This window comes from Bacillus rossius, chromosome 11, assembly GCF_032445375.1.
Source record: "Bacillus rossius redtenbacheri isolate Brsri chromosome 11, Brsri_v3, whole genome shotgun sequence".
NCBI classification, from domain to species: domain Eukaryota; kingdom Metazoa; phylum Arthropoda; class Insecta; order Phasmatodea; family Bacillidae; genus Bacillus; species Bacillus rossius.
Window position 1 is genome coordinate 5,935,965 of NC_086338.1, and position 27,712 is coordinate 5,963,676.

A 27,712-nucleotide genomic window follows, 5' to 3' on the forward strand; every position below is an offset into this window, starting at 1 on the left:
TCTCCCATTGCCTTTCTGTTACCACTGGTGTTGCAACAAAACAATTTGTCTTATCACAGATAGCTCGGATATACGACCCTATGGGCTGGTTGTCACCTGTCGTAGTGTGGGCAAAAATCCTGTTGCAGTGGCTGTGGACCCAAGGGTTGGGTTGGGATGAAGTGCTACCATCACCGAGCAAGGAGAAATGGGATCAATTCCGTGATAGTTTGTCCAAATTGGAAACCCTTACTATACCTCGGTTCATAGGTCCTTGTGAGAGTACAGTCGAGTTGCATGGCTTTTCAGATGCTTCAGAATGAGCATACGCTGTAACTGTCTATCTGCGGAGTAGCAATACTCAAGGGGAGGTATGTATCTGTCTTCTGTTGGCTAAATCACGTGTGGCCCCACTAAAACAAGTCTCACTTCCTCGTCTCGAATTGTGTGGTGGCCATTTATTAGCCAAATTATTACACTATTGTCAGGCATTCCTAGTCCCACACTTAAACATTGCTGCTATTTATGCTTGGACTGATTCCACCATTGTTCTGTCGTGGATAAGAACCCAACCCTATCTTTTGAAGACCTATGTTGCCAATCGAGTTGCTCAAATTCAGGAGTATGTCCCCCCGCAGTGTTGGAAACATGTGGCGTCCTGTGAAAACCCAGCCGATTGTGCTACTCGTGGGTTATTGCCTTCAGAGTTTGCGGCTCATGACCTGTGGTGGCATGGACCTGACTGGTTGGTTGACCCTCATGATCAGTGGCCTGTGTCTGCTATGACCCATGACCCATGATGCCAATGAAGTTCCAGAACTAAAGGCATCATCATTTGTTTTGGTGAACACCAATGAACCTCCTGAAGAATTTGCTGTGTTGTGGAAACTGTCGTCGTGGCCCCAACTGGTTCGAGTTATTGCCTATGTACTTCGGTTTATCAACAACTGTCGCAAACATCATCGTAACTCTTTAATTTATCCACAGCAGAATTGAAACTAGCAACATTTCACATATGTAAGTGTATTCAACGTGAATGTTTTCATAAAGAGTTGAGACAGCTACAGGGACAGGAAAATTGTTCCACGCGACTACAGAGTGATGGTGCATCAAGTGACATACCATACTGTATATAGTGTAAATTGTGTTATGTCAATGCTGGAGACCTCAGCCGGTCTCGGCGGGCGGTAATGTTCGGTAAAATAATACACGTGTTCTTATCGTGGGATTTGGCGGATGGATACTACTACTGCAAGTAGGCCTAGTCATCTGGCAACATTGTCCGTTGGTAGAGCAGTGGACTTCAAGATGGCGCCGCGGTAAGCTGCTTGGTAACTTTGTCGGTGATCTGGCACAGTTTTTAAGTATATACATAACAGACACTGTCGGTGATATTCCACTGACTGCTGCAACAACTGACCAAGCTAACTCCAGGCCTTCAGAACCGAGTGGAAATGACAGTGTAGGTGAGGCCTTCAGAGTCCCATGGAAATGTCAGTGTTGGTAATATTCCTGGGACATCTAGTTTGGTAACTTCACCAACTGAATCTCGTTTAGGCCTATCTGATAAAAACCATTGAAATGCTTCATCAAACATTAGCTTCACAATTCCACCGACTACAGTGATGCAGATTCCCCATGCCAAAAGAAATCCTGCAGAAGGAAGAGGACGACGACGTGGCAAGGCAGCTGTGCTGACCGACTCGCCATATAAGAACGAACTAATTATTATTCAGTCAGCTTCACCAAAATCTTTAAAAAGGAAAAATGCTGGTGTGTCTAAATCTCAAAACAGTTCTAAAAAACATAAGAATAAAGATGACAGCAACAAATCCATACCAACAGTAACTTTGCGTGTGTCTGATGATGACGACATTCTTTGCATGTATTGCGCTAAACAATTCTCCACTTCAAAATCAGCCGTAAGTTGGGTGCAATGCTTAAAGTGTCATTCTTGGAGCCATGAAGGATGTGCTGGTGTAGACACAGATGACTGTAGGCCATTTGAATGTGATTTCTGCCAGTTTGGAATATAGACTCTGGCCTTATTTTGTGTTCTGATGGGCCTACTATGCCATATTAGGCTAATTAAACAATCATATGTTTTGTCAGATATTTGGGTTAACCGCATATGCAAGGATATATTATACATAATTAGATTATGCTATTAGACTAACCACTTCCTCAAAATTAACAGTGTTGTGTTATTGTTGTTCAAACAATGTTTGTGATTTTCCGCAAACCAATGTTTTTGTTAAGTTTTACTGCAAATACAGAGGAACATGTAAGGTAAGGGCTTATAATTGAATTTTTTTTTAATTCTCATATTTTTACTGAAAATTGTATTTATTTGTCATACTACATGTTGTTCAGAATTTTTTCTAATGCACATATTTAATCATTTAAAAATCTGCTTTATGTACCCCGTTTTAACCAACCAGTTGGGTAAAACAGGGTAGTGTGCATACATTCAAATAATGAAAAATCTCTGCAATAATAATATTTCAGAAGACACGGTACTAGTTGCAGAATTAAACTCACATTCTAATCTACGCATGCTGATGGTTTCAGACAGATACAGCAATATTAAAACAATAAATTATAGCGATTTATACTAAGTACCCCGTTATACCCTACTCTCCCCTACCTAGTCTTCATTCGATTCGTCGCTAATCTAAGATTCCTGCAGGCCTCCTCGTGTACAAGTGAAACTCGCTCCTCTAGATGATTTACATATTCAGTGGTGCTGGTTAGCTCCTTGCGCGGACGACCGAACTTGACATCACAGGGCAGCCTCAACTCCTGTCCAAACACAGGGGTCTGCCCAGTGGAGTCATGGATGGAAGATCTATATGCCATCAGGAACAACTGGATGTGTTGATCCCAATGCTGTTGATGCTCGGCCACTACTTTGGCAAAGTGTTCCTCCAGAGTTCTGTTGAACCTCTCCACCATGCCATCGGACTGAGGATGTAGGGCTGTAGTCCTGGTTTTATTTATTCGCAGTAACCGACAAACCTCCTGAAATATTGTTGACTCGAAATTGGTGACTTGTGATGAGTGGAGCTCCATTGGTAACCCAAATCTGCAAATGAAGTTGTTGACTATTGCATCTGCAACGGTGGAGGCTTCTTGATTAGGAAGTGCATAAGCCTCTGGCCACTTGCTCAAGTAATCCATTGCTACCAGAATATACCGGTTACCATCTTTAGTCTTGGGAAATGGTCCAGCGATGTCGATGGCTATACTCTCAAAGGGGGCCCCTAAATTGTATGCCCACATTTTCCCAATACTCCGGTGTTGTGGCCCCTTTTTAGCCGAGCATGCTTCGCATTGTCTACACCAAGCCTCCACATCCTAGCGACACCTCAACCAATAGAAGCGTTGACGGGTCTTGGCTAGAGTTTTGTTCACCCCTAGATGACCACCAGAGGTACCATCATGAATTTCCTTCAACACCTCTGCCACTAGACTCTTAGGAAGGAGTAGTTGCATGGTAACTACTTTTCCATTTGGAATCTCCATGCCCTCATTAGTAGCCCATCCAAATTCTCAAGGAATCCCACTATGCCCAGTAAGCTTTCACCGCCCTTCGGTCACTGGAGATTTCATGCCATTTTGGACGTAAAGCACCACTCTCTATGATAGGTGCCAGGTCAGGATCTTGCCGCTGCGCTGCCTTCAAGCTGGTACTGTCCTATTTTTCTTCCCCGTTAGTTATCGTTGTTCGCCGAATATCTTCTATCCCCTCATTTTTCTCTGCCCTGTTGCAATGGTTACAGTCTACCTTGCATGGCCTTCGGAAGAGGGCATCAGCATTGCTGTGAATTCGGCCTTTCCTGTGTTCTATCCGACAATCATATTGCTGTATCTGTTCAATCCACCAAGCAAGTTGTCCTTCTGGATTCTTGAACTGTAGTAGTCACTTAAATGCGGCATGGTCAGTGCGTAAAAAAAATTTTCTCCCATATAAATATTTGTGGAAATGTTGCAAAGACTTTACTACAGCCAAGAGTTCTCGTCTTGTGACACAATAGTTGTGTTCCGACTTAGACAAAACTTTGCTATAGTATGCTATTACTCATTCATTTCCACCCTGAACCTGGGACAGGACAGCGCCCAAACCATCTCCGCTTGCATCTGTGTCGAGGATATACTCTCCATGTAGATGGAGGTAGGCAAGTATGGGGCTAGAACACAGGGATTTCTTGAGGTGTTGAAACGCAGTCTCGCATGCTGAGGTCTAGATAAATTGTCTCTTGTCCTCGGTCAGCTGATGCAGTGGTTTTGCGATTGTCGAGAACCCGGGCACAAACCGTATGTTGTAAGTACAGAGTCCCAGGAAAATTCTTACTTCATGCTTGTTCTTAGGTTGAGGCCACTCCATAACAGAATGGATCTTCTCATGATCTGTTCGCACTCCATCCTGCGATACAATATGCCCAAGGAATGTTACCTCAAGCTGGAACAAGAAGCACTTCTTAGAACTTAACTTAAGTTGGGCATGGCGAAGCCTGTCGAATACATCCTGGAGATTTTGCAAATGTTCCTTCACTGTATTACCTACTACAATAATGTTGTCCAGATATACTAGGCATGTTTTCCAAGTCAAGCCATGCAGGACAAGCTCCATCAATCTCTCAAAAGTTGCAGGAGCATTACATAACCTGAATCGTAACACAGTGAACTGGAACAGACCACTACCTTTCGTAAAAGCAGTCTTCTCCTTATCCTCTGGGTGTAGCTCCACTTGCCAGTAACCACTCTTCAGGTCCAATGTAGAGAACCATCTGGTGCCAGAGAGTGTATCAAGTGTGTCATCGATACGTGGGAGGGGGTAGCTGTCCTTTTTGGTGATGTCATTCAGCTTACGGTAGTCCACAAAAATCCTCAGTTGGCCATCTTCGCCACTAAAACAACTGGGGAAACCTAAGGACTTGCTGCTGGTTCTATTACACCACCTTCCATCATACCCGCTATCAACTTCTCAGCTTCTTCCTGTTTTGCTAGAGGCAGCCGTCGTGGTGCCTGTCGGATCGGCTCTGCATCACCTGTGTTGATGCGATGATAGACCAGGCTTGTTCTCCCAAGGTCAGTATCTCCTGAGGAAAATACATCCTGGTTGCTTACCAGAAAAGCTGCTACTTCTTTTATTTCCCCATCTGTCAGATTATTTTGGCATCGCCTTAGTAGTTGCTCTAGATTCGGGTTCAGTGTTTGCACATCATGTCTAGCAGGTGAGGAAGACACTCATTGGCCTACCCAAGTGGCTGGTTCGCAGCTAGCTATTGGGTCCCTTGGTTTAAGAACCTTTGTTCAAGAGTCAAGGTTGGCCACCCTGACTGGTACAACCTCGCCGCATCTTGCAATGCTTTGAGCGACCAGGAGTGTCTTCAATCCTAACTTCATATCTGGCTCTATCAGGTAGCTCATGTTGCCCCTAGGGTCTCCCGTAATCATAGCTGCTATTATTTTATCATGATTTGCTGGATTTGAAACAGTATCGCTAACTACCACTTGCATTACAGGAACTTCTAATTGTTTGGGAGTAAACAAAGCCACCTTTTCATATTTAATACGCAGTACCTGTCCTTCCATGTCAACAACGAATCCGTATGGATTCATGATGTCTAATCCTAATATTATCTCATCAGTGATATCAGCAACAAGAAAGGACTGTGATAATGTCCAAGTTCCAATCCTTAACTCCAGATCCAATTGTCCATGCACAGGTGAGGTGTTGCCTGTTGCTGTTTTGAGTCTGTATGGAATTAGTGTTCTCTTCAGTTTTTCTCTATTTACAATATCTGTGCGAATAATAGATGCCGATGCTCCTGTGTCAACAGTAAGTAAACACTGTCTGTCATTGATTCATCCATTGAACAACAAACTGTCATGGCCTCTACGGAATACGGATACATAGGGGTAGTCAAATTTTGTTAATAACGAAATCACGAAAATTTAAAAAAATCACTTGCATATTATGTGTAATACAAATAACCTTACTTGGTAGTGTAACCTACTCGTGTCTTACATTTTTCTATAAGTACTTAAATGCAAAAGCTTGGAAGCACTGAGCAAAAGTTGGGAGCGAGCCCTCATACCATAGCATCTCCCAGAGGTGACACGAGTGGAAACAAGATGAATTTAGAGCACTCACTGGAGAACAGGTTGAGTGTTTGAGGATCGACAAGGCAAAAAAATCTTAAAGACTACGGTGTTAGTTTATATGCATATTCATGTTATTGTTGACATAAGATTATATATATTAGATCCAATTATTTCTCCCTCTTTTTGTTACACAGAAATTTCCATTATTACAATGCAGTCTTAATTTAAACTTGTTAATACCTCATTTGAATATAATTGAAATCGTGTAATTACGAAGTTAGTTACTCTCTCGTTAAGTTACCAAATGTTGCAACTTATCCTAGCCCGGCCGGGGATCCAACGGAAGTTAACATACATTATAAAAAGTAGGATACAACATCAAATTTTAACCATACCAACTTCACTTGTACCCTTATAAAATATTATTTCTGAAATTACATTATTATTTAATCATTTCGAGGCTGCTGTCATTTACAATTTTTGTTGTAACAAAACAATGTTATTGTCCTTAACAGTGATTACAGACTAATTTCATAGTCCTGTTGGCTGGCGCATGTCTCCAAGAAGGAGAACAATGGTGGCCGAGAAGAAAGAGAAGCCCGCTGCAGGGTCGCTGGTAGAAAGGGCTGCATCTGTAGTTGAATTTGGAACTCGGGAGATGCCCGGGGTGGTACTTAAACCCACTGCACAGAAGTACAGTGTAAAATTAGGATATTGGAAGTTTTCAACTATATAAAAACAAAAGGGGAACGTCAGACTAACTATTGTGGAATGAGGCGTAAATTATTACTCACCATCGTGGGTTGCCACTCGCAGATTAATCCATGCAGGAAATGTGACACGACCGCGGGTGTCGAGCAAAACTACGATGCACTTCCGGCACTACCGAATACTGCTTAAAATCAATAATGAAAATACAATATTTCGGGAACATTCCTGGGTCAAAAGCGACTACATACTAAGTAGCCAACTGAAGAGATCACTCGAACAAAATTTAACTAGCGAAATAATTCGCGGACGACGTTCCAGGACACGATCTGGGCTCGGTCGAGACAGAAGGACGACTTCCTCTCATCATGGGAAGCGCAGTACATTAAAATGCCGAAAGGCGCCTGGGGGCAAAGAAGAGGGGGATCCAGGGCTCTGATTGGCTGGTACCCCGTCAGTTAGGGGCCTATGCATCAACCGGGGGAAGGGGGGTATGTGTGTATTGCAGGTGGACGGCAGTCAAGGGGCAACTCGTAGAGGGGTGTAAGAGGCTGGGACGGGGGGCACTCTCGTGGCGAGTTACCGAACTAAGTGCAGTTGGTTGCCGAGGCCGCCACGAGAGATCGCGGTGGAGGCACTGCACATAAGCTAGGACCAAAGGGGCGACACTGGCGCTCCGAGACGAGAGGCTGGGGAAGTAGATGGGTTCGTGGTCGAGACATAGGTCGCAGAGAGCGCGAATGTGCCGCGCTCAGGCGGGTAAAGACGGAACTGAGATATAAACATTAGTTCACGATACCACCGAGAGGTGCCGTTTGTGGTATAGCTGCGAAAGGGAAGACCTTGGTAGGAGCACTTCTCGGAACAGAGTGGGTGGTGTAGGGGGGGGGTTATGCACAGTCAGTGGGAAAGCGGGGCTCCGGCCCGAGGCTACGTGCCTGGCCGGGGTGTAACTTGGGCCGAGAGGCCTGACCTAACTCGCTTACCGCAGCTGAGTCTCAGGTCGGAAGCCGACCCTAAGAAGCTTGCCGAAGCACATAACAAAACGTGAGTTCGTGACAGAATGGATCAGGAGGTACTAGATAACACGCCCGGGCGTGTTCTGGCCGGTGGGAACTAAAGTCTGTCCAGCAGAGTCGGCTGGATACAGTTATCCTGTGCTGAGGGAGCCTGGGAAAGGACTGCCAGCAGCTTGGCAAAGTTTAAATGGGAGTGAGCCTTAGAAGGGAAAAGTTTAAATATGACAAATATTTAGGAGAAACAAAGTAAATTTAAATTGAAGCAAAAGGTTTTGGAAATGCTAATCCGAGGGAATTTATGGCACAGTAGTGATAATACGTTAATATACTGCATTTCGTTTTAACAAAATTTGCTGTGATGCACGAAATCCATAGTTTTTCACGAAATATGATGAAATCGCGATATTTGCGCGAAATTAACCTTTTTTTATTGCGAAAAATCACGTTGAATCATTCTGGAACCTGCACAAAACGTTTATTATTCCAAGAGGTTATATGTGAGACACCATCTTTGCTTTTTGTTTTTCTCTAGAACCCATAGAGTAGAGTGTGGCAATAAACATCATCACTTTAGCTACTGGTGGACAAATCACTGATGGCGTTGGTAGTTACGAGTGTCGAAATGTTCTATGATTTTATTTTCATGAGTGCATGTCTGTTGAGTTTAAGTTCTTTACTTCCGAGTGGATGCAATAAGTATCTCTTCCGCATTCTATGATTGTTTTCCGTTAAAGTTTTTGTGGCATGTTGGTCACATTACCGTGGTCTCTGTGGATAAACGTATAAAATGCCGAGAGTTGTGTTTACGAAAGAGCTAAAGAATACAGAGCTGCCAACCTCAAATCACACCCATCAGTAATGACAATTATATGAAAAAAGTACGCGTATATCAGGCACGATAAAATTTTTCCTGAGGAATTATGACACACACAAGATAACATAAGGACAATAATATGCAAAAAAAATGAAAAATATAGGCCTATGTATATGAATACAATGGAAATTAATGAATTGAAGGAAAAAAACTATTTGAACAATACAATCATCTGAATATGTAAGAAATGTCAATAATTTTACTATAAATTTTCAACCTTCAATAATTCAAAGTACAGTACACTCCCTATTTAACGCGGTTGTCGGGGGACATAACTTTTACCCGCGTTGTTGCATAACCGCGATGTTTCGATGTGACCAAGGTCAAAAGGCATAAAACACCGCATGTGTTCTAATAGGTCGGCAAGCACGCACAGTATAGACGGCCCGCCGTTGTGCGGATTATGCATCCGCAGTTTTCACTAAACGCGGGTGAAAAAATAAAAATAATAAATTTTAAAGATAAATATTAAACGTTGAATTGTTTTCATTTTTCCGCGTGCCGCGCACAGTTTGTCGCACGGCCTACGAGCGCGCCACACGCCGCCATACACACGTGCGGCACACAAGCTGCTGCCAGTCTCGTGGTGTCAGCCACAGTATCTGCTTCGTCAGTGTCCGTAACAAAGTAAGTGCAGTGTGTGCGGTTACACACGATTCTGTGGTCGAAGTCTTCTAAAAAGAAAGGCCGTAGTGATACTTCAAACCGAATATGAATCGCAAAGTACCGAGTTTGATTGACAAAATAAAAATTCTATATTTACTTACAGATAGCTTGTCTTTTGCAGAAGTAGGCCGCAGATACAGGAAAAAACGATTCTAGCATTCGTACAGTAAAAAATAAAGAATCGTCTATCGTGTCAAGTGGTTAAACTTAATTATCCATGCTTACAGTAAATTATAAATGGTCACGTGTGGGAAACAAAAATTGCGCCAATTTAATTTTAGCGCAATCAGTGACGCCATTTAAAAACCGTGTTAAACTATGTCTTTACTTATTTCACCAAACGCTGTGTCTAGTTGCTGAGTGTGTGTGGCTCGGAGCGACAAGTGTTATATTCCCCAGCTTCTGGTTAAAGGTCGGGAGACCGTTACACATAAACATTTCCGGGACTTGTTTACTACCTCACGGCAAAAGTGGTACAGTATGGTTCACGTAAGTATTGGACCACTGGGAATTCCTGGGCAAAGATTAAAAAAACGCTAGCTCATTTACTTTACTATTTAATGTTAAAACATTATACCAAAGTAAAAAGATGAACGTGTATAATACAATGAATTACCCAATAATATTACGTCTGTAGGTTTAAGTTGTAACAAAACATTTATATACAGATGTCCAGTAAGATTCTGGAGTGGAATTTTAAACACCGGACTACCTGATTTTGCCTTGTACGCAGGGACGCTGCTCAGTCAAGTGACTCATGCTCTGCCTGTGTGCTGCGTGAACACATTCCCTCCCCCACTCCCCCTCGTGTTTCTGCCCGCTCTAATCTCTACCTCTCTCCATATTCTCGGCTCGCCTCTCCCTTGCCGAGTCACGCTGGATAATGTCGCTGGACGGTGGGCTTTATCAGGTCCCCTGTCCGATGCTTCATTTGTGAGATAAAGCGACGTTAAGAACTAGTGTTTCAGAAAATAACTCTGGGCTGGATTGGACCATAATTTGAAAACCCTACAAGATAGAGGAATAATGTACGGAGATATCTTGTTTAGAATTTCACTGCGGACATTTTCTACGCCTAGGCTTTTTTCTGCCCGATGCTTAGTTTGTTAGTTACAACGCAAAATTATCCTAATCGGCTATCAACCATTTATGCCATTATTATTCATTTCTGACTGGGGGACATGGTTTGACCCACGATATACCCGATTCCGCGATCAATCGGGGCGCGACATACCGGGAGTTTACTGTATTCAAAGTTAGACTTTTGAACAACTGTCTTTTTATTTGCTTCTTTTATCCTGGTTGGATAAGAACTGTCTTATAAACAAACAACAGAATACAAACAAAAGAACTTATAAACAATATCTCTGCGTTCGTTATTTTCGTTTCTTCAGATGTAGCGAAAAAAACGACGATATGGATTTATTGCTCGTCATGGCTATAAAATGATCCGCATGTTTCTTTGATTCAATATGCCGTCTAGTCATCCCTTCCACCATGTGCAATAGAAAAGTCACACATGCATAGTTTACAAAACGCGTGGTGTTCCAAAACATTTGAAGATGACCAGCATGGCCATTCTTTTGAATTTTTAGGTCGAAATTTCTGAAGAAAAGCGTTCTTTTTTTTCTCCCCTTAAACTATCGTCCATAAACCGACCTTACAGAAACCAATTTTTTTGTATGTAATCTTGAGAATTATAATTACAAATGCAGCGTGCTAAATTTTAGATGTACATGTTGTACTTAAAACATTGTTCTTTATAAATTTTGATGGAAACAGGAAAAACCCTAGGGGCTACCATTTCCTGTAGAGATGGCATGCGCCCCCTCAACCAGCTATTGCTCGTTTCCCTGTTGGTCTTCTTGTATTTCTTCCTGTTCTGTTGTCTTTCTGCGTGTTGGACAGTCTCACTTGATGTGTCCTAGTTCATTGCAGATGAAGCACCGCAGGCGTCTTCCTGCTCTTTTGATCTGGTTATCTGAATTATCATTCAGCAGCTTCTTCAATGTCCTTAGAATATCTACTTAATTAGTGGTGTTTCTAGCATTTGCTGCATTGTAAGGCTCCAGTCCAGCTCTCCTTGTCCTGATGCTTGTGTTTCTTGAGGCACTGCGTGCTGCCACGATTTCCAGGGCATGAACCAAGGCCTTGCAGCTCTTCTTGTGCCGGGCCAAAAAAAGAGTTGGCTGAACCTCCGCATCTCTGAGCCCGTCTATAAAAGCACTGGTGGCTAGCTGCTGGCGGAACTCTGCTGGTGCTTCTAGGTAGGCGAGGTGCACGAGTCGCTCGATGTCGGCTTCGAACTCTTGGAGGGTTTCCGAAGATCTCTGTGGACGTGTCTTCAGGGCTGTTTTATACACCTCGCCCATGTGTCGATCGCCATACGTCAGCTCAAGGGCCTCTACTAATACCCCATATTCTTCCTGGTCTGTAACTGGTATGGTCTGCAGCAGCTCTAGTGGAGATCCTCGCAGGGCCAAGACGAATGCCGTAGCCTTTTCTTCATCGTCCCACCCATTTACATCAGCAGCTGCCTCAAACTGTCGCCTGTAGACAGTCCATGACGATTGTCCATCAAAGGTGGGTGGCTTGAATTTTGGATGACAGGTTGCGCCTTCCACCTTCACATCTCCAGAATAACTGCTTCTTTTCGTAGCCGATGCAGCTTCCTTGATCAACCGACGGCACTCTTCAGTTACAGCTGCAACTTGCCGCTCGGTGGTCTGCTTGAGCTGAGCTAGCTGTTGTGCCACTAGTTCTTGTTCTGCTACATGTTGCTCTTGTTCTGCAAGATGATGCTCCAAACACTGCACTTTGCCTTCCAAATGGATGCTGGTTTCATCAATCTTCTTTTTCATTTCTTCTTGTGCAGCAAATATTTCGTTTCGCATCTCTTCTTGGTTTTTCTTGATGTCCTCTATCTCCGTCTTCATAGCATTCATCTCCTCTTCGCAGTTATCAATTTTATTCTTCATCTGTCAGCCAATTCTCCATTTATTCCTGGCTGTTATCAATTTTATTCTTCATTTCTTCCTGGCCACTCTTAATTTCATTCTTCATTTCTTCCTGGCTACTCTTCATCTCGTCCAGCCTTTTCTCCTTTTTATCCTGGCCATTCTTCATGTCTTCCCTGTTACTCTTCATTTCATTCTTCAATTCTTCCTGACCTTTATCAATTTTATTATTTATTTCGGCCAAGAATGCCAGGACATTCTTAAGCTCGTCGGCAGCCATCTTTCTTGTCCACATACACAACAAGTCTAACACTCATGTCTTATGACGACACTGCAATTAGCCCTATGTGCTAACCTAAAACCCTACTAAACACTAACACTAACTTCCAAACTACTACACTTAAAACTAACTACAGTTCCTAACACTTATTGCAATCTCGAAAATCTAATCAAATTTTAATTCACTATAAACTAATCTTAAATTCTTTAAATTAGGCCTATCTTACTTCTGACACCAAAAATGTTACGATTTACTGCGGGTTCGTAAAGGATAGCCCAATTAAAGATTTTTATCACACACAGTTTTATTTATTGCCACTATTTACATTACTAGCTAATAATCTAAAAATTCCAATTAATAAATTGTACTTAAAAAAATGTTGCTTCCTCCAGTCACTCGTTTCTCACAATCCACACGCCTCGCTGGGTCGCACCTCTGGCGCAACTCTCGCCGCAGCACCCTCGTGGTCCTCCGTCGCAGGACTCCGTCACCACACTCCGCCACCGCTGTCGCACTTCCCCTTCGCCGGGTTCCCACTCGACGCCTCGCTCTGAACTTCGCTCGGAACTCTGCCACACTCTCGGCACTATCGCCCGGAACTGAACTCTTCGCCCTGGAACCTTTGTCCAGGGACTTCGCCACTCTATTGCCCGGAAACTCCGACGCGGGAAAACTCCCGACTTCGCTCTGAACTCCAGTTGTTATCTCCAGCAGCGACTCGAAAAGAGTTGCCAAGGGAGATAGGGTGGGTTTTCTTCTTGCGAAGAAACTTAAACAGTTTTGCGTACAAGACGCTTTTATTGGTTATAGTATGGCACACAACAAAAATGCAAACTTGGAACTGATTCGTCACCGTTTGCTTCAATAGCTGAAACAGGTTACCTGCAAATGGCTGGCGATCTCTGTGAACATAAATTACAACACTTTTAATATGACGCAATAATCTCGAAATAATAACAAATAATAATCCTGACATTTAGCGACTATCTTAGCTATGGCAACAAAATATGTAATTTTTAGTATACAATATTCTTTGAATTAAATTACTGTTACTTCCTGAATTCCAAACTATACATAACTTTCCTCAATTATACACAATCTTTATCTGATACATGATTCAAAGCATAACCTTGACTATGACATAGACCAACGCCGTGAGTTTGTGTATATCCTCTATTTTTATTATATTTAACTTTGAAGTCAAATCCTAGTGGCGCTTTCGCCTACACACTATTTGAGGCGCAGCCAACTCGTCATATTTTCCGTTATCTGGCGTGTCAGTCCTGTCTCTATCAATTCCTTAGTCTATTTACAAAGTCAAATCCGGGTACATCTGTCAACGCTACCTATAAACCCCTCTTTGCCGTATGCGGACGATGTAGATGTTGACTTCCACTCTCGTGGCGCCGACTCGCTCGTTCTCCACTCGCTGAGCGAGTGTCCCTAAACAAAAGTCTGCTCCCTGCAATATTTTCCTTCAGGGGGTATTTGCCCACCTCTGAGGACTTGAAATTTGACTAGCAGCTTTTCACAAAATTACTCGTCGAGCGAGTTACTACTCGCTCCTGGCAAGTAATGGTGGCGAGTCGTGATGTCTGAGGCTAAGTCCGTTTCTTCTTATTACGTCGTCTGCGGCTAAGTCCCGGTCCCGTTTGAAAAGTTAAAAATTCCACTTACTGCTTGTTGAAATTTGGCTAAGTCCCACCTCGGCTACTGATGGAGGTGATAGACTCCTGAGTTCACGGCGCAGCCGCTACAAGCAGAGTCCGGTTGGTGTCTGTCTCTCGTGACGGAGCAGCGATTCCCTTCTGCCCCTAGTACAGATGCTGGTAAGTTGGCAGCCTCGTGTTGTCGTGACGTGCCGGGCGTCGTGGGCGTTGTCGGCAGCGTGACGATCTGTGGTCTTCTTCGGAGCGATGTTAAGCCGAAGCCTCTGGCTGACAGCCAGGCACCTTCTGCTTGCTGCTTGCTAACACACCCGTATTTATACCAGGCGAACCCAGCATGACATCATCAAGTGCCAATCAGCACAGACTTGAAGTGACATCACTTATAGCCAATCAGCGCTCCGTGCGCTGTTGCTAAGGGCTTGGTCGCCTGAGAATCTCGGGTTTCCTAGGGCCTAGGAGTTATGCAACCCCTTAGACTCCCGAGTATTGCAGTTGTCCTGCCTTTTGGGGAATTCTCGTTAGGTAGGATTTTCCTACCATAACACACTGACTCTCGATCGGCGTCCTCGGACATATATATAGGCCCCGGCGCAATTCCAGAACTCACGAGAGCAGCCGGGGCCCGTCGCGTCACTCCGAGCCATCCCGACAGCAGAAATCTCTCGAAAACAAGTGTCAGCAGCTAGCAGCTGGCAGGTTTCGGATGTCAAACTAACAGTGCCGCGCAGGGTGAGCGGAGGGCTGGAGGGAGATAAAGCGGCGACCTAGGTGCGCACGGCACACCTCATGTTACGGCGTGCAGCTGCGCGTGACGTGGCCTGGCTAACGTTCGTAACAATATTTACACGATACCTCTGATTATTATTTTTAAAATATTGTTATACTGGCCGGCGGCAGCCATGGAGTTGCGAGGCCACTACCCTTCTCCCCCTCTCAGCGAGGGAGGTGTGAGTGTCGGCCGGCCAATAGCAGCCTGCCCCTCTATGCACCCACCACTTCAGTCATGGAGCCCGGCCAGTCTGGAGGCATGCAAGACGGTCTGAACGCAGAAACTCTTGAGAAATTAGGGCTCAATGCCTCAGGGGATGGGCAAGGAGTGAGTCATTGGGTCAGGGACACTTGTTGCGTGTAACACGGAGCATCTGGGTGTTTCCGCGCCTGACCAGGAATGTTTACACGGGGCTTCCATGCCTGGCCTCTGCAGGTATAAAAGGGCCCCGCCTCCGAGAAGAGAAGCGGTGTAGCGGAGTGGAGAGAGTCTCTACTTACCGGCGATTGACACCAGCGATACCCGCACGGCGGCATCGGAGCAACTTGTTCAATGGCTGACTGAATGCCTGGCCACTGACAAAGAGTCTCTTTGGTAGAGATACCAGAGAGGGTGACCCGCACAAGGGCAAGGCTGAGAGTAAGGATGACAAAGAAAACAAGAGAGGATAAGGATATGGCAACAATGTTAAGATAAAAACTGGATTCAACATGCTGGTGAAGTCGTAAAAGATTAATAACATCATGGAAAGAAGCACACCTCTGGGTTGCGATACTAAAAGATTACTGATATCCTTAACAATGGAGTTATTCAAGGTCAAATTAGAGAATTGAAAAATGTAAATTGACTTAAATTAAAATTAAATTAAGGAACATGTATGGTAGGTAGAGTTAGATTTAAAGTTACGGATGAACTAACAGAAGAAAAAATTTAAAAAAAAAAAAGGCATACAATATCACAATGTGAGGTGTTACTGATGAAACAACTACCAATTATGAGTATGATGAACTGTAAAAATGACTTTGTTGTTGTTCGACATAAAAAAGGAACATAAATGGACGCATTACTTGCAAACATCCACAGTGTATTAGTTTTCAGAAAGAATGAAAGTTGTAAGGAAACAATAGATATGTCATATAATTCAAAATATGGTTTGTCGAGAAAAAAGTTAAATTCACAATTATTGTCATGAGAATCAATGTGTTCATAGCACAAATATCCACAATTAAATTTTCCCCAAAAATTTAATGTAAACAACAAAATTATTTTATGACACATCCAGCTTTCCCAACTATTTGTTCAGTGTTATATCAGGGTGTCCAGCAAACCAGGATAGAAAAATTCCCGGACTTTTCCAGGTTTTCCAGACAAAAATGAAAATTTTTCCAGAAAAATTGTAAATGACATCACAGCCCTAAAAAAAGGTATGATCTTAAAAAATATTGACCATAAACTTACCAGTATATATTCCAGGCTGTGAAATCTTCTAAAAAGTTTGTTTTACTGGACCAGACTATGTATAAAAAAACGTAGCACTTCAAATAATGTTTCAGCTTGCACTTCATGAATAAGCATAGTCAAGTCCATCATATCAATACTGCATAATCCTAACATAGGCCTCTATCAAAATATACAGAGACAAAAAATAGTTTATGCACTTAACATTATATATTATTTTAATTCTTGCCCTTAATGATAAGAATATTTTCAGTTCTTGAGACTCAGCATCTTCTTATCTATTAGGGCTGCTTCCTTGGCAGCATGTTCAAGAATTGATTGCTTCTGAGCTTCCAATTCAGCTAAAGCTACAACTTGTCTTCGTTTCTCTTGTTTTCTGTTTACTTCTTCTTCCTGATCTTTCCTTTTCTTCTCTGTAGTATCTTTGTAACAGGCATAAGCATTTCGTGCAGCATGGATCATCTGTTTTGATATTTCCACTTTGTCCAAACCACCTGCAGCAATCACTGCATCAAAAATCCTACGCTGTGCAACCAGATACTCATTTCTCATATTTTCAACGAGGCACTCTTTGTTGACTGAAAAGCCTCTCTCTAATGAGGCATTTCCGTGAGATAATATCAGCACCAGTTTAAGGAATTGTGTCAAATGCTCGAAACTACCAAATGCCAGTAGCTCCATCCAAAACTTGTCCAGTGTCATAGAATTTCTTCTATAAGAGGCCAGTTTATACTGTACACATTCCAAAGCACAGAGGTCTTTGTACTCCCTGTGTACTTTGTCAGCTAAATTACCTGATATCCATTGGTTTTTGCAGTATATTTCTAAGGCATCTGACAAACGCTTCTGGGCAACTACTGCTTGCGTAGCTACCAGAGGGTCGAAGCATGAAATAGCTTTGGTCAACTTGAAGTGAAGAGGAGAACGCAACATTATTTCTGAAATCATAGTTTGCAAAAATGTACGACACTCATTTTTGAACTCCAGTATTTCTCGCTCTGACAATTTTGCCTGCGAGAGAGCAATTCTTGTCTCATAACCAAGTTTCACTAATTTTGGAGACATAAGATTTTCCTTTTTAGTTACATCAATTGTGAGGCAGGGTGAATTTTTTAAAACATCTGGCTTCACTATCTTTCCCATCAAGTTTTTTACAAGTGATGAAATACTGCTGTACAGGAATGGAGCTAAAGGAGCATCTGACTGAAATTCCCTTAAAAATGGTTCAAGTTCTAAAGAAACAGACTTAAAAAATGCAAATTTCACTGTCAATGCCTTGTCTTTAACAGATTCTGCAATTATTTGAAAACTATTACATGTTGGTACTTTTTTTGTAACAGAAACGTGCGCAACATACTTCTGTACACTTGGAAATATTTTCAAAGCTCTGTCTGCCACCTCAGCATTCTCAAGCCAACGAATCGAGCAGAACTTGAGAGGAAACAATGAAGAGCCTGTAATGGATATAAAATCAGCTCTCCTGGCAGGTACATGGTGCCACAAGTTATGCAAAGCTCTTAAAAATTTGACAACTTTCCAGCTTGCACTTTTCACGCCACCTTTAAAAGCACAGTGGAGGGTGTGCAGTCCACAACTGCCAATATCCAGCAAAATGCCAGCATCTTGGTTATCTTCTGCCATCTGCTTCTTAAAATCTAGCAACAATTTTTTGTTGACATTGGGGCCATGCATGGAAATTTGTACAACATTTTTCAGATTGATATCTTCCAGAGATTTCTTAAATGAAAGTAACAAATCATTTGCAGTTGTGTGACCCAGAAATGCAGAGTTGTAATATCATGTAGTAACAGCTTCCTTTTCCTTGTCCCAGAATCTGACGTAAATATCCATTTGTTGCATTTGAGCAACTTTGTTTAAACTTTCATCAAAAGCAACAACAATATGATGACAGTCAACAACATTATTTAACATTTCCTTTTGAAAGTAAGGAGCAAGGCCTGACACAATTGTGTATGCTAATTTGGTTTCCTGTAATTGCATTCCTGCAGCTATTTCACTATCTGGAAACATTATTTTGAATAAAGATACACTATTGGCAGCAGACCTAAGAGAAGAATGCTGGATAATGGCATTCAAACACCACAAAATTTCTGATTTTGTAACACTGTCTTTCCTGAAATATTGTTCAACACCTCGAGAACTCACAGACCGGGATCTGCTAGGCAAATCACTATTGTGTGACAAAGAGCTTTGAGATGATTTGATGTTACCTGACGAATTAAGTTGTTCATTAGAGGCTTGTCCATCAGCAACTTGTCCACCGAATTTGCTTGTGGTAGCTTTAGACATAGCAGTAACCGATTTGAAAAAAATACCAACAGACTTGGAAGAATTCACTGCATTATTTGCACGTTGGTGTTTTTGGCCTTTTATGTGGCTTGAAAGAGCTTGTTTGCCCATATTACTGAGGGAAACGACAGTCTTGCATAATTTACAACTAAATGCTGGGTCAAGTAACCATGTCGGATTGAACGATGTTTTCTTGAATTTAGACATTATTCACCGAAATTGTAGAGGCCTAGTCGGAGCTCCAGTAAAATCTAGCAGAAAGACCGCGAAAGATTCACAATAAACAAAGCGTAAGTTTGTATGCACATCGCTACAGTGTAAAGAAATATGCTACATTTTATAACTTCCTAAGATCACAGCACTAAAATTCGTAAGTATTTTGGCTATGATTAGAGTACAGAAATTTCCAAAATAATATTCGTATCTTTCAAAGAAAATTATATTTGGCAATCTGAGAGAACTGACGAAACGTGTAAACAAACAGAGGAAACTGCAGTAATGGCGCCGGTGGTCGGTTCGGTCAGCTTCGGTAACCTTCGGATACACTCGAGAACGCCAAAAGTATTGTATGTTGTAACCAAAAATATGGTACAGTAGCAATATATTAGGCAGACTAACTATGAACAGTAGCTTACAAGTTTACAAACTATGGTATTATCTGCCCCCTTCCTAACATTGTGTGCGGTATTATCATCAAAATACGGTATGCATGTCATACATACGGTAGGTATTTATAGACTTCATGAAAGCAGCACGCTTGTATGTCGCAAGTCCAGATACGTAAAGGAAAACATTAGTTTAAATATGATTTGAGTTGTAAAATAGTAAAACTAAATAGTTTATTCTGTAAAACTTTGAGAATAACCTTCATGATAAGCGAGTGGTTAGTGGTTTTGGTCATTTCCAGAACATTCACATTTTTCCCTGACTTTTCCCTGACCACCAAAATTCCCTGACTTTTTCAGGTTTTCCAGGTTTTTCCGGTCGCCGGACACCCTGTATATGTATAATGTTTCTTGTCCCAGCAGGATTTAATCCAATACATACCCGATGGATCATCCGTGTGCCTCATTAAAATAAAACATAGTTATAACCAAAAATATATACTGTTCACTTTAACTGTCCTTAAACTACTTCAGAACTAATGTACACTGACCAATAACTGCTTAAAAAGTCAGCTGCCCAATAGAGATTCACCAGCAACCATAAATACACCAATCCCTCACTTAGCACATCTTCAGATTGCATGAATTTATTTAGCACAATGTTAATTCTACTGCTCCAGTCTTAAATAGCACGTCTGTAAATTTCAGTTAGAGCAAAATCCCCACAGGTAGAAAAAAGTCGGGCATGAAGCCATAAAGTCTGTTTTAACTTCTGTAAACAACAGATGTGCCGTGGCATACAGTTAGCCATACAAGGGGAAAATAAATGTGCGCGCAGGAATGACTACGCTATCGGTATATCGCTATGTTGTATAAACATCGGCTATGGCAACTTAATTTGCAACTATGGAGTGTAAAGGACCAAATGTTTATTTGTCCACGTGTATGCCGCCATGCCGTGCCGTTGTCGCCTGGCCACAAACTGAGCTGTGAACTCAGTCTAGCCAGTGGCAGGGAATTCACACAAACAAAAGCCATCGTACAAAATAAGGACTATATCAAAAGTTTATAAAAGTTACTGATGGTTGTACTAGCGAGAATATATATGACATTAAGGTAAGTGCCCCGGTACTCGTCACTGCTCCAATGGTCGTCACTAGCAACTTCAAATGTAAATAATAGTGAAGTAGCTCAATATATCGCCAACTTAAATATTGACAAAAATTTGGTCGACGTTCTAGCTGAAATTACCACAATAGTTTTCGGAACAAACACTATTTTCAATCAAAAAAAGTCCGTGCATCAAAAGTTCGTAGAGCAGTGAAGATAAATAGGGGAATTCCTATACTAAAACACTAAGGACGTTAGTGCACATTTTTACTTCTAATTCTGTAATTTTTCATGTTTATTCGTGATGTTTTGTGCTGAATGTGTTAGTTAAATGTTCTTGAAGAGGTGAAAGTGTTTATTTAAAAAAATTCGTTTTCTTTGTATGATTTAGTTAGGGTGACGAAAACTGGATCAATAAAAACCTTGTATTGCTAGTGTTCGTCATACCTGACGAGCACTGGTACATTTAATATTTTATTTAAAGTTGTGCTAAGTTACACCCTAAAGTTCTTAAATAATATTGGTTCTTTGTTGTTAATAGACAAAGTACGTTATTACGATCAGATCCAGTAGTCGTCACCTATGACGACTTCCGATGCATGTGTATGACGACTTCTGGGTCGGAAATTACTTTACTTTATTGATTGCAAAAATTGTGAAGGCATTGTTGTTTACATTAATTTAGGGGTCATTCGATATATATTTTGACATTAATAAGTAAACTAAACACTGTAATGTGTCTCGTTCTTTAATTACAGGGCAAAATGCCAAAACGGAAAATACTGTTGTATGAAGAGTCAGCCATGGAAGCTGCTCTTTAAGATGTAGCGAATGGTATGAGTATAAAATGAGCAGCGGAAAAAAATAGTGTGCCAAGGAACACATTGTCCGATAAACACAAAGGCAAATCGCCCTTGGGTAGGAAGATGGGCGGGCCCTGATTCATTTTTATATTTTACTTTTGATACCGCATAACATGCTATGTTATGTTGCAGCAACGAATTGAGTCGTATTGCGTACGCGTACAGTATGACGTCACGTAAATAATAATAAATAGAATATAAACAATTAACAATATTTGATAATTAAACAGTTTTTGTTAACCAAGAAACAATTAAATCTCATTAGAGCGGCTTTATTATATCTCTTTTAAGATAAGAACAACAAAAAACGTGAAAATACGCGATAGTGAAAAACAAAAACATACATATTTCTAATTTGTAAAAAAATACTTTGTTACGTTGTTTCTGTTCCAATCTCAAACTTTGTCTACACACATAATACCTTTAATAAACAGTAAAAAAACTTAGACGAGGAATTTCCAAATTATACTTTATTAATAAACAAACATCGTTCTTTGTATCGTAAATTCATTGAATATGCGCGCGCATGCGTAAAATATACGAGAAATGCGAGTAACAAAATGCAGCCGTGTGTAACGTTTCGTTACTCGTTACTAGACGGCACACCCGTTACTCAGTAACGAATACATTCGGTTTGCTACAGCTCTATGTGCTGTCCCTCTTTGTTCCGTGAGTGCTGTAAGTAAATTCAAAATTTAATGAGGATTATTCATTATATTACTGAATGATCTTTATAAAATGCCATTTTGATGTTTAAAATATAGTACCAAATAAAATTTGAAGCCCAAATAGTACAATACTATCATTCTGGATCCATGAATTAAAACTAATGCAGCCGAAATCGCACATGACGACTACTGGCACAAACATGTGACGAACACTGGCAAACACGAAAATTCGCATGACGACTACTGGCTCGAAATCACACTTTTTTCAAAATAATAAATCTACAAAAATAATTTGTGTTTATCGAAGAGTGTTGGATAGCATTGTAGAGTAAAGTTTGAGGTTAAAAACAAACATGTAGGGGCAGTAATACACCTACAAGGTTATGTACACAATTTTTTTTTTATAAAAAACTTCTTAGCATGACGACTACTGGTACATCTACCTTAGATACCGTAACAGAAATGAACAGATGATTCACATGGAAAAGGTTGTTAAATGAATGTTGCACTGAAAAAAATAATCATTGGCATGACAGGATTGGTGTGAATCAGGTAGTGATATGAAAATAAGAATATTAATTTTTGAAAAATGAAAATGTAATTATCCAGACAGTAATATCAGTTTCACTGTTAGTAAAGAATGGTTTGGAAAGGTACGCGACTTGAGTTGAAGGTCAAACCTGGGCCGGCAAGTCAGCCAGCCGACTGACGATAAAGTAAATAACCACGTATCTCCCATTAAGCTGGTAATGTCATAAAAAGTTTGATGGACGAGATATAAAGATATGTGGTGTGACACATTTATCATTTACTGTTATTCTACGCATTCATATTACGTAAAGTATATTTTCCTACACAATTTTTTGGAACATTAAATAAAATAGCCTCATATTTATGGAAACTAATGGTTCAGAATATGTGATTTCAAGTAATACGAACATTTTTTTGGGAACACAATAGTTGTGCTAATAGAAGGACTAGTGTAGTAATTTTATAGTCATACTGTAAAATAGAAAATTACCAGTATTTTACCGTGCCACCACTTTCCAGGTAATCTAGCTTATCTTAAAAAGTCGGCGATACTCTCAAAGCTGATCCAAATCTAAAATGGCAGCAGCATGCTTAAAAACCAAATACAAATCTAAACACTTTTTTTTATGCACAGGACCAAACAGGTATAAACCAAACATTCATATATTTAAACCTATTTTTCATTAGCTCCCACAAAAAACTCCGGTATGAAACATGTCACTCCCGCAAACTTTGTAAAAGCCAACACGTCTTCTCCTCTTCACATACTAGACATGCAAATCCGCAAGCATAATGGCACGCCCCAACCATGTAGCATACAGCACAAGGCCATCAAATATTTTGCTGCAATTGTAGATGAAATATGAACTAAACAATAGCACCATTTCAATGTAGGACCACAAGACTCACCAGTATTGGCTACTGTAGGACCACAGGACTCACCAGTGGTGGCTACTGTAAGACCACAAAACTTACAAGTGTTGGCATCTGTAAGACCACAAGACTAAACAGTGGTGGCTACTGTAGGACCACAGAACAACAGTGGTGGCTACTGTAAGACCACACTCACCAGTGGTGGTTACTGTAAGACCACAAGACTCACCAGTGTTGGCTATTGTAGGACCAAAGAACACCAGTGGTGAATACTGTAAGACCACATTACTCACCAGTGTTGGCTACTGTAGGACCACAGAACACCAGTGTTGGCTACTGTAAGACCACACTCACCAGTGGTGGTTACTGTAAGACCACAAGACTCACCAGTGTTGGCTATTGTAGGACCAAAGAACACCAGTGGTGGATACTGTAAGACCACATTACTCACCAGTGTTGGCTATTGTAGGACCAAAGAACACCAGTGGTGGCTACTGTAAGACCACACTCACCAGTGGTGGTTACTGTAAGACCACAAGACTCACCAGTGTTGGCTATTGTAGGACCAAAGAACACCAGTGGTGGATACTGTAAGACCACATTACTCACCAGTGTTGGCTATTGTAGGACCAAAGAACACCAGTGGTGGCTACTGTAAGACCACACTCACCAGTGGTGGTTACTGTAAGACCACAAGACTCACCAGTGTTGGCTATTGTAGGACCAAAGAACACCAGTGGTGGATACTGTAAGACCACATTACTCACCAGTGTTGGCTACTGTAGGACCACAGAACACCAGTGTTGGCTACTGTAGGACCACAGAACTTCAGTGTTGGCTACTGTAGGACCACAGAACACCATTGTTGACTACTGTAGGACTACAAAACACCAGTGGTGGCTATTGTAAGACCACAAGACTCGCCTGTAGTGGCTACTCTATGACCACAGACCCACCAGTGTTGACTTCTGTAGGACCACAGACTCACTAATGTTGGCTACTGTAGGACCACAGGACTCACCAGTGTTGGCTACTGTAGGACCACAGGACTCACCACTGTTTGCTACTGTAGTACCAAAGAACACCAGTGGTGGCTACTGTAGGACCAGGGGACTCAACAGATGAGCCTACTGTTACGAACGTGAGGAAGGCCACGTCATGCGCATGTGCAGAACTAGCTTGGGCTGACATCACATGCCACCTTAACATGAGATGTGCCGTGCGAACCTGGGTCGCCGCTTCCCCCCTCTTTACCACCGCTCACCGTGTGGCGCTGATAGTTTGACATCTGAAACCTAACAGCTGCGGAGTTACGCGAGCCGCCGACACATGTAACGAGAGATTTCTTGCGTTTGGTCGGCGCGGAATGATACAACAGGCCCCAGCCGCACTCGTGAGTTATAGAAATGGTGTCTGTGATATATAAGACGAGGACGCCGGCCTAGAGAGTCGTTTGAGTTCAGTCGGGACTTTTCCCGCGGCGGAGTTTCCAGGCAATAGAACGGTCAAGTTGAAGCGGCCCACCGCCTCGTATGTAGCTACGTCACAGCCTTCCCACCCCTCTCCTCTCTAATCTTTTTCTTGTGAGTTTGTTTCCCCCCTCCTTCTTTTTTCAGCTTCCCCACCGATGCTCCGACCGCAGCGCGCTCTATACGAGGCTTTATAAGCAGCCGTCGGCTGTGCCTCAGCCTCGGCTTAGCATACTTTGAGCTGTGATAAGCACGTGATCAGTTAGTTTGTTAGGCAGTGACGGCACCGAGGGAGAGACTGCTGTGGTTTGATTTTTTGTTTGCTCGCACGAGATGGCCGTGTGGTAAAGTAGTTACAGTTTGCTCCGAGGATCCCAGCGTTTAAAGTAAGGTAATTGTTTGCCATCATGCAGGTTTGTCTTAGTATGGCTGCTGGGACCTCTATGGTTCACCTATTCCAGGTTCTTTTTCACTCTTTCATGTCGCGGTTAGCATTGCCGTCCGTTCACGCCTATCGTCTCCTGATGTCGTCGTACCTTATTTTTTAAGCACCATAAGTGCCGGTGTCACGAGTTGCCTGCCTGAGTGACTTTGCTTTGCTGTTGTCTTTCCTGTCTGTTTCTCGCCACGTCTAGGGTAAGTGCTCCCTCGGGCCGTGCACTTGTTACGAATGGAGAGCTCGTGGTTCGTAGGAACCTGTAAACGGCCATGCCGGCCCTGATACTAGTCTAGATGTTACAATTCTCTAAATATTAAATTTTTACATATTTTCTTTTGTAACTTGCTTGTTGTAGCTCCGCACGGAGCACGTTGGTGCTCTATGTAATATTTTGTTAAATGCTCGTATAATTTCTAAAGTAAACCTAAATTTCTGTCCTGTATCATGTATGGGTGCTTCATATGCACATAGTTTGTTACATACTAAATGAACTTTGGCTGCTGCCTTATTGGAGCATATGTTGGTGAAGAAATTATCTGAACTTAATTATTGTCCTCTTTTCGTGTCCTTGTGGACCGGCATGTATTTTGTATTTAATGTGTGAACGTTCATAGAAAAAAAAATATATTATTAATAGAACTCAATTCGATCAAACGTATTATTCTTGTTCTTAAAATTTATAGTAATCAGAAATATTGTTTTTACAAGAAACGCTCTGCTAGGTACCCTTAATAGAAAGGGTGAATTTATATGCTCCTTTACTCATATGAGCGCATTGTGTAACTTGGTGTGAATTGTTTGGCGTTTTGTAATTTTCTTCGATCACTCCACGTTGCAACTCTGCGCTACTCTGCTCTCTAGCAGAGCATTGTGTGTTTTTTTGTTTGTTCTTGGTATCATCGCCATGATTTCGCCGGTGAAGCTGATCGCCCACCTCGAGGAGAATGGGCTTCCTGTTTCACCTACCGATACCGTGATGGCATTGCGGGCCCATCTGGTCAAGTACGTGCGGGAAGTGTCTGAGGCGGCGCCTGAGGACCAGCCACGGTCTCTTCCCACTGACGTGAGTCCGTCCGTTTCCTTTTCGTTTAACTTATAGCTTTTTTTTCCAGCCCTAAAACCACTTGCTGTCTTGGGTGGGAGTGACCCCACGGATGTTTTAGATTTCATAATAGAGGCCGAACGTTTATATAAATTAAATCTAGTTCCCTCAGACGCTTTTATGAAAGCACTGCTCAGCAAGTGCTCTGGCACTTACGTGCCCTTGCTTACTGAGGCCTGTCTTTATGGAGTAAAATTCCCGGATTTTAAGAAATCCTTAGTGCAATCTGTTTGCCTTCCAAAGTGTTTGACACGTGTAAACGGGAGCTCGTCTTCCGGTTCCAACGCCCGCAGGAAACCATTGCGCAATTTGTGACGTCTGTCACCGTTTACGCGGAGGCCCTTGACCTTGACACGCCAGAGGCAGAATTTGTACAGCTCGTCTTGGGTAATTTTTCCCCTCTGGTATGGCAGCATTGTGCCATGCTTACGCCGCCCACTACCCTTGACAGCTTGAGAGCCTGGGGCGGTGAAGTGCAAAGCCGTTTAGGTGCTATTTCTAAATATCACTCGGAGTTTTCTAACGAAACATCCGCCTTTGTGACATGAGCCACGCTCTGCAGGGCCGGCATTGCGGGCTGGGACACGCCCGCGTGTTGCGGCGCATGGCGACGTGAGGTTTGCGCACGTTGGAGTGTCTGATGTAAGCGAGCCATGCGCTAGACAGCCTGGTGTTCGCTCGTCTTGGAATGACAGTTCGGCTAGTCTAGCTGAGCCCTTGCGTGCGCCACGCCCGGTCGGTGCTGCAGGTCAAACGCGTACTGACGCGAGATATAACGCAGCTGGTGTAAGTGCGCCCTCTTGTGCGCCATCTGTGCCCTTGACCCAGTCGCGGTGTCCGGGGCGCAGTGGCATGAATCGCCGAGTGAGTTATGTAACTCCGCCCCCAAGCGCGCCGCCCTTGACCTTGTATGACCCTGAAGGCCGGCCGTGCGTAGACACGAGCCGTAGGAGTGGCAGATGTTCTAACTGCTGCGCGTTCGGTCACGTGGCCGGGGATTGTGTGAGCCCCCGCGTGGATGTCAATGAGAGGAAGTGTTTCCGGTGCAGGCGCGCCGGTCACTATCGTGCCGACTGCCCGGTAACGGGAAACGGCCGCTGATGGGACGTAAGAGAGGTTGTCTCCGTCGTACGCTTCGTAAAGCCTCTCCGCCCACGTTTTTACATTTTTTGTCTATAGGCATACGGGAGTATTTTTATCCGGCACTGGTTGATACTGGCGCATCTCATTCTGCCATTAGCGAGGATTGCT

The 27,712-nt window shown here is 42.5% G+C and overlaps 1 protein-coding gene across 5 annotated transcripts in view; it reads right to left on the reverse strand.

Annotated features, from left to right (window-relative positions):
- Positions 1 to 27,712, reverse strand: part of LOC134536607 (oocyte zinc finger protein XlCOF6-like) — a 230,691-nt gene that overhangs the window by 17,418 nt on the left and 185,561 nt on the right. The window contains exon 7 of one of the 5 annotated variants that reach the window (XM_063376395.1): positions 11,620 to 13,496. The exons of the other annotated variants lie outside the window; for them this stretch is intronic. Within the exon in view, the coding sequence (XP_063232465.1) occupies positions 13,238 to 13,496 (259 nt within the window). The 3' untranslated portion in view covers positions 11,620 to 13,237. Of the gene's footprint in view, positions 1 to 11,619; positions 13,497 to 27,712 lie in introns of those variants that run through there. 5 annotated transcript variants of the gene reach the window in all.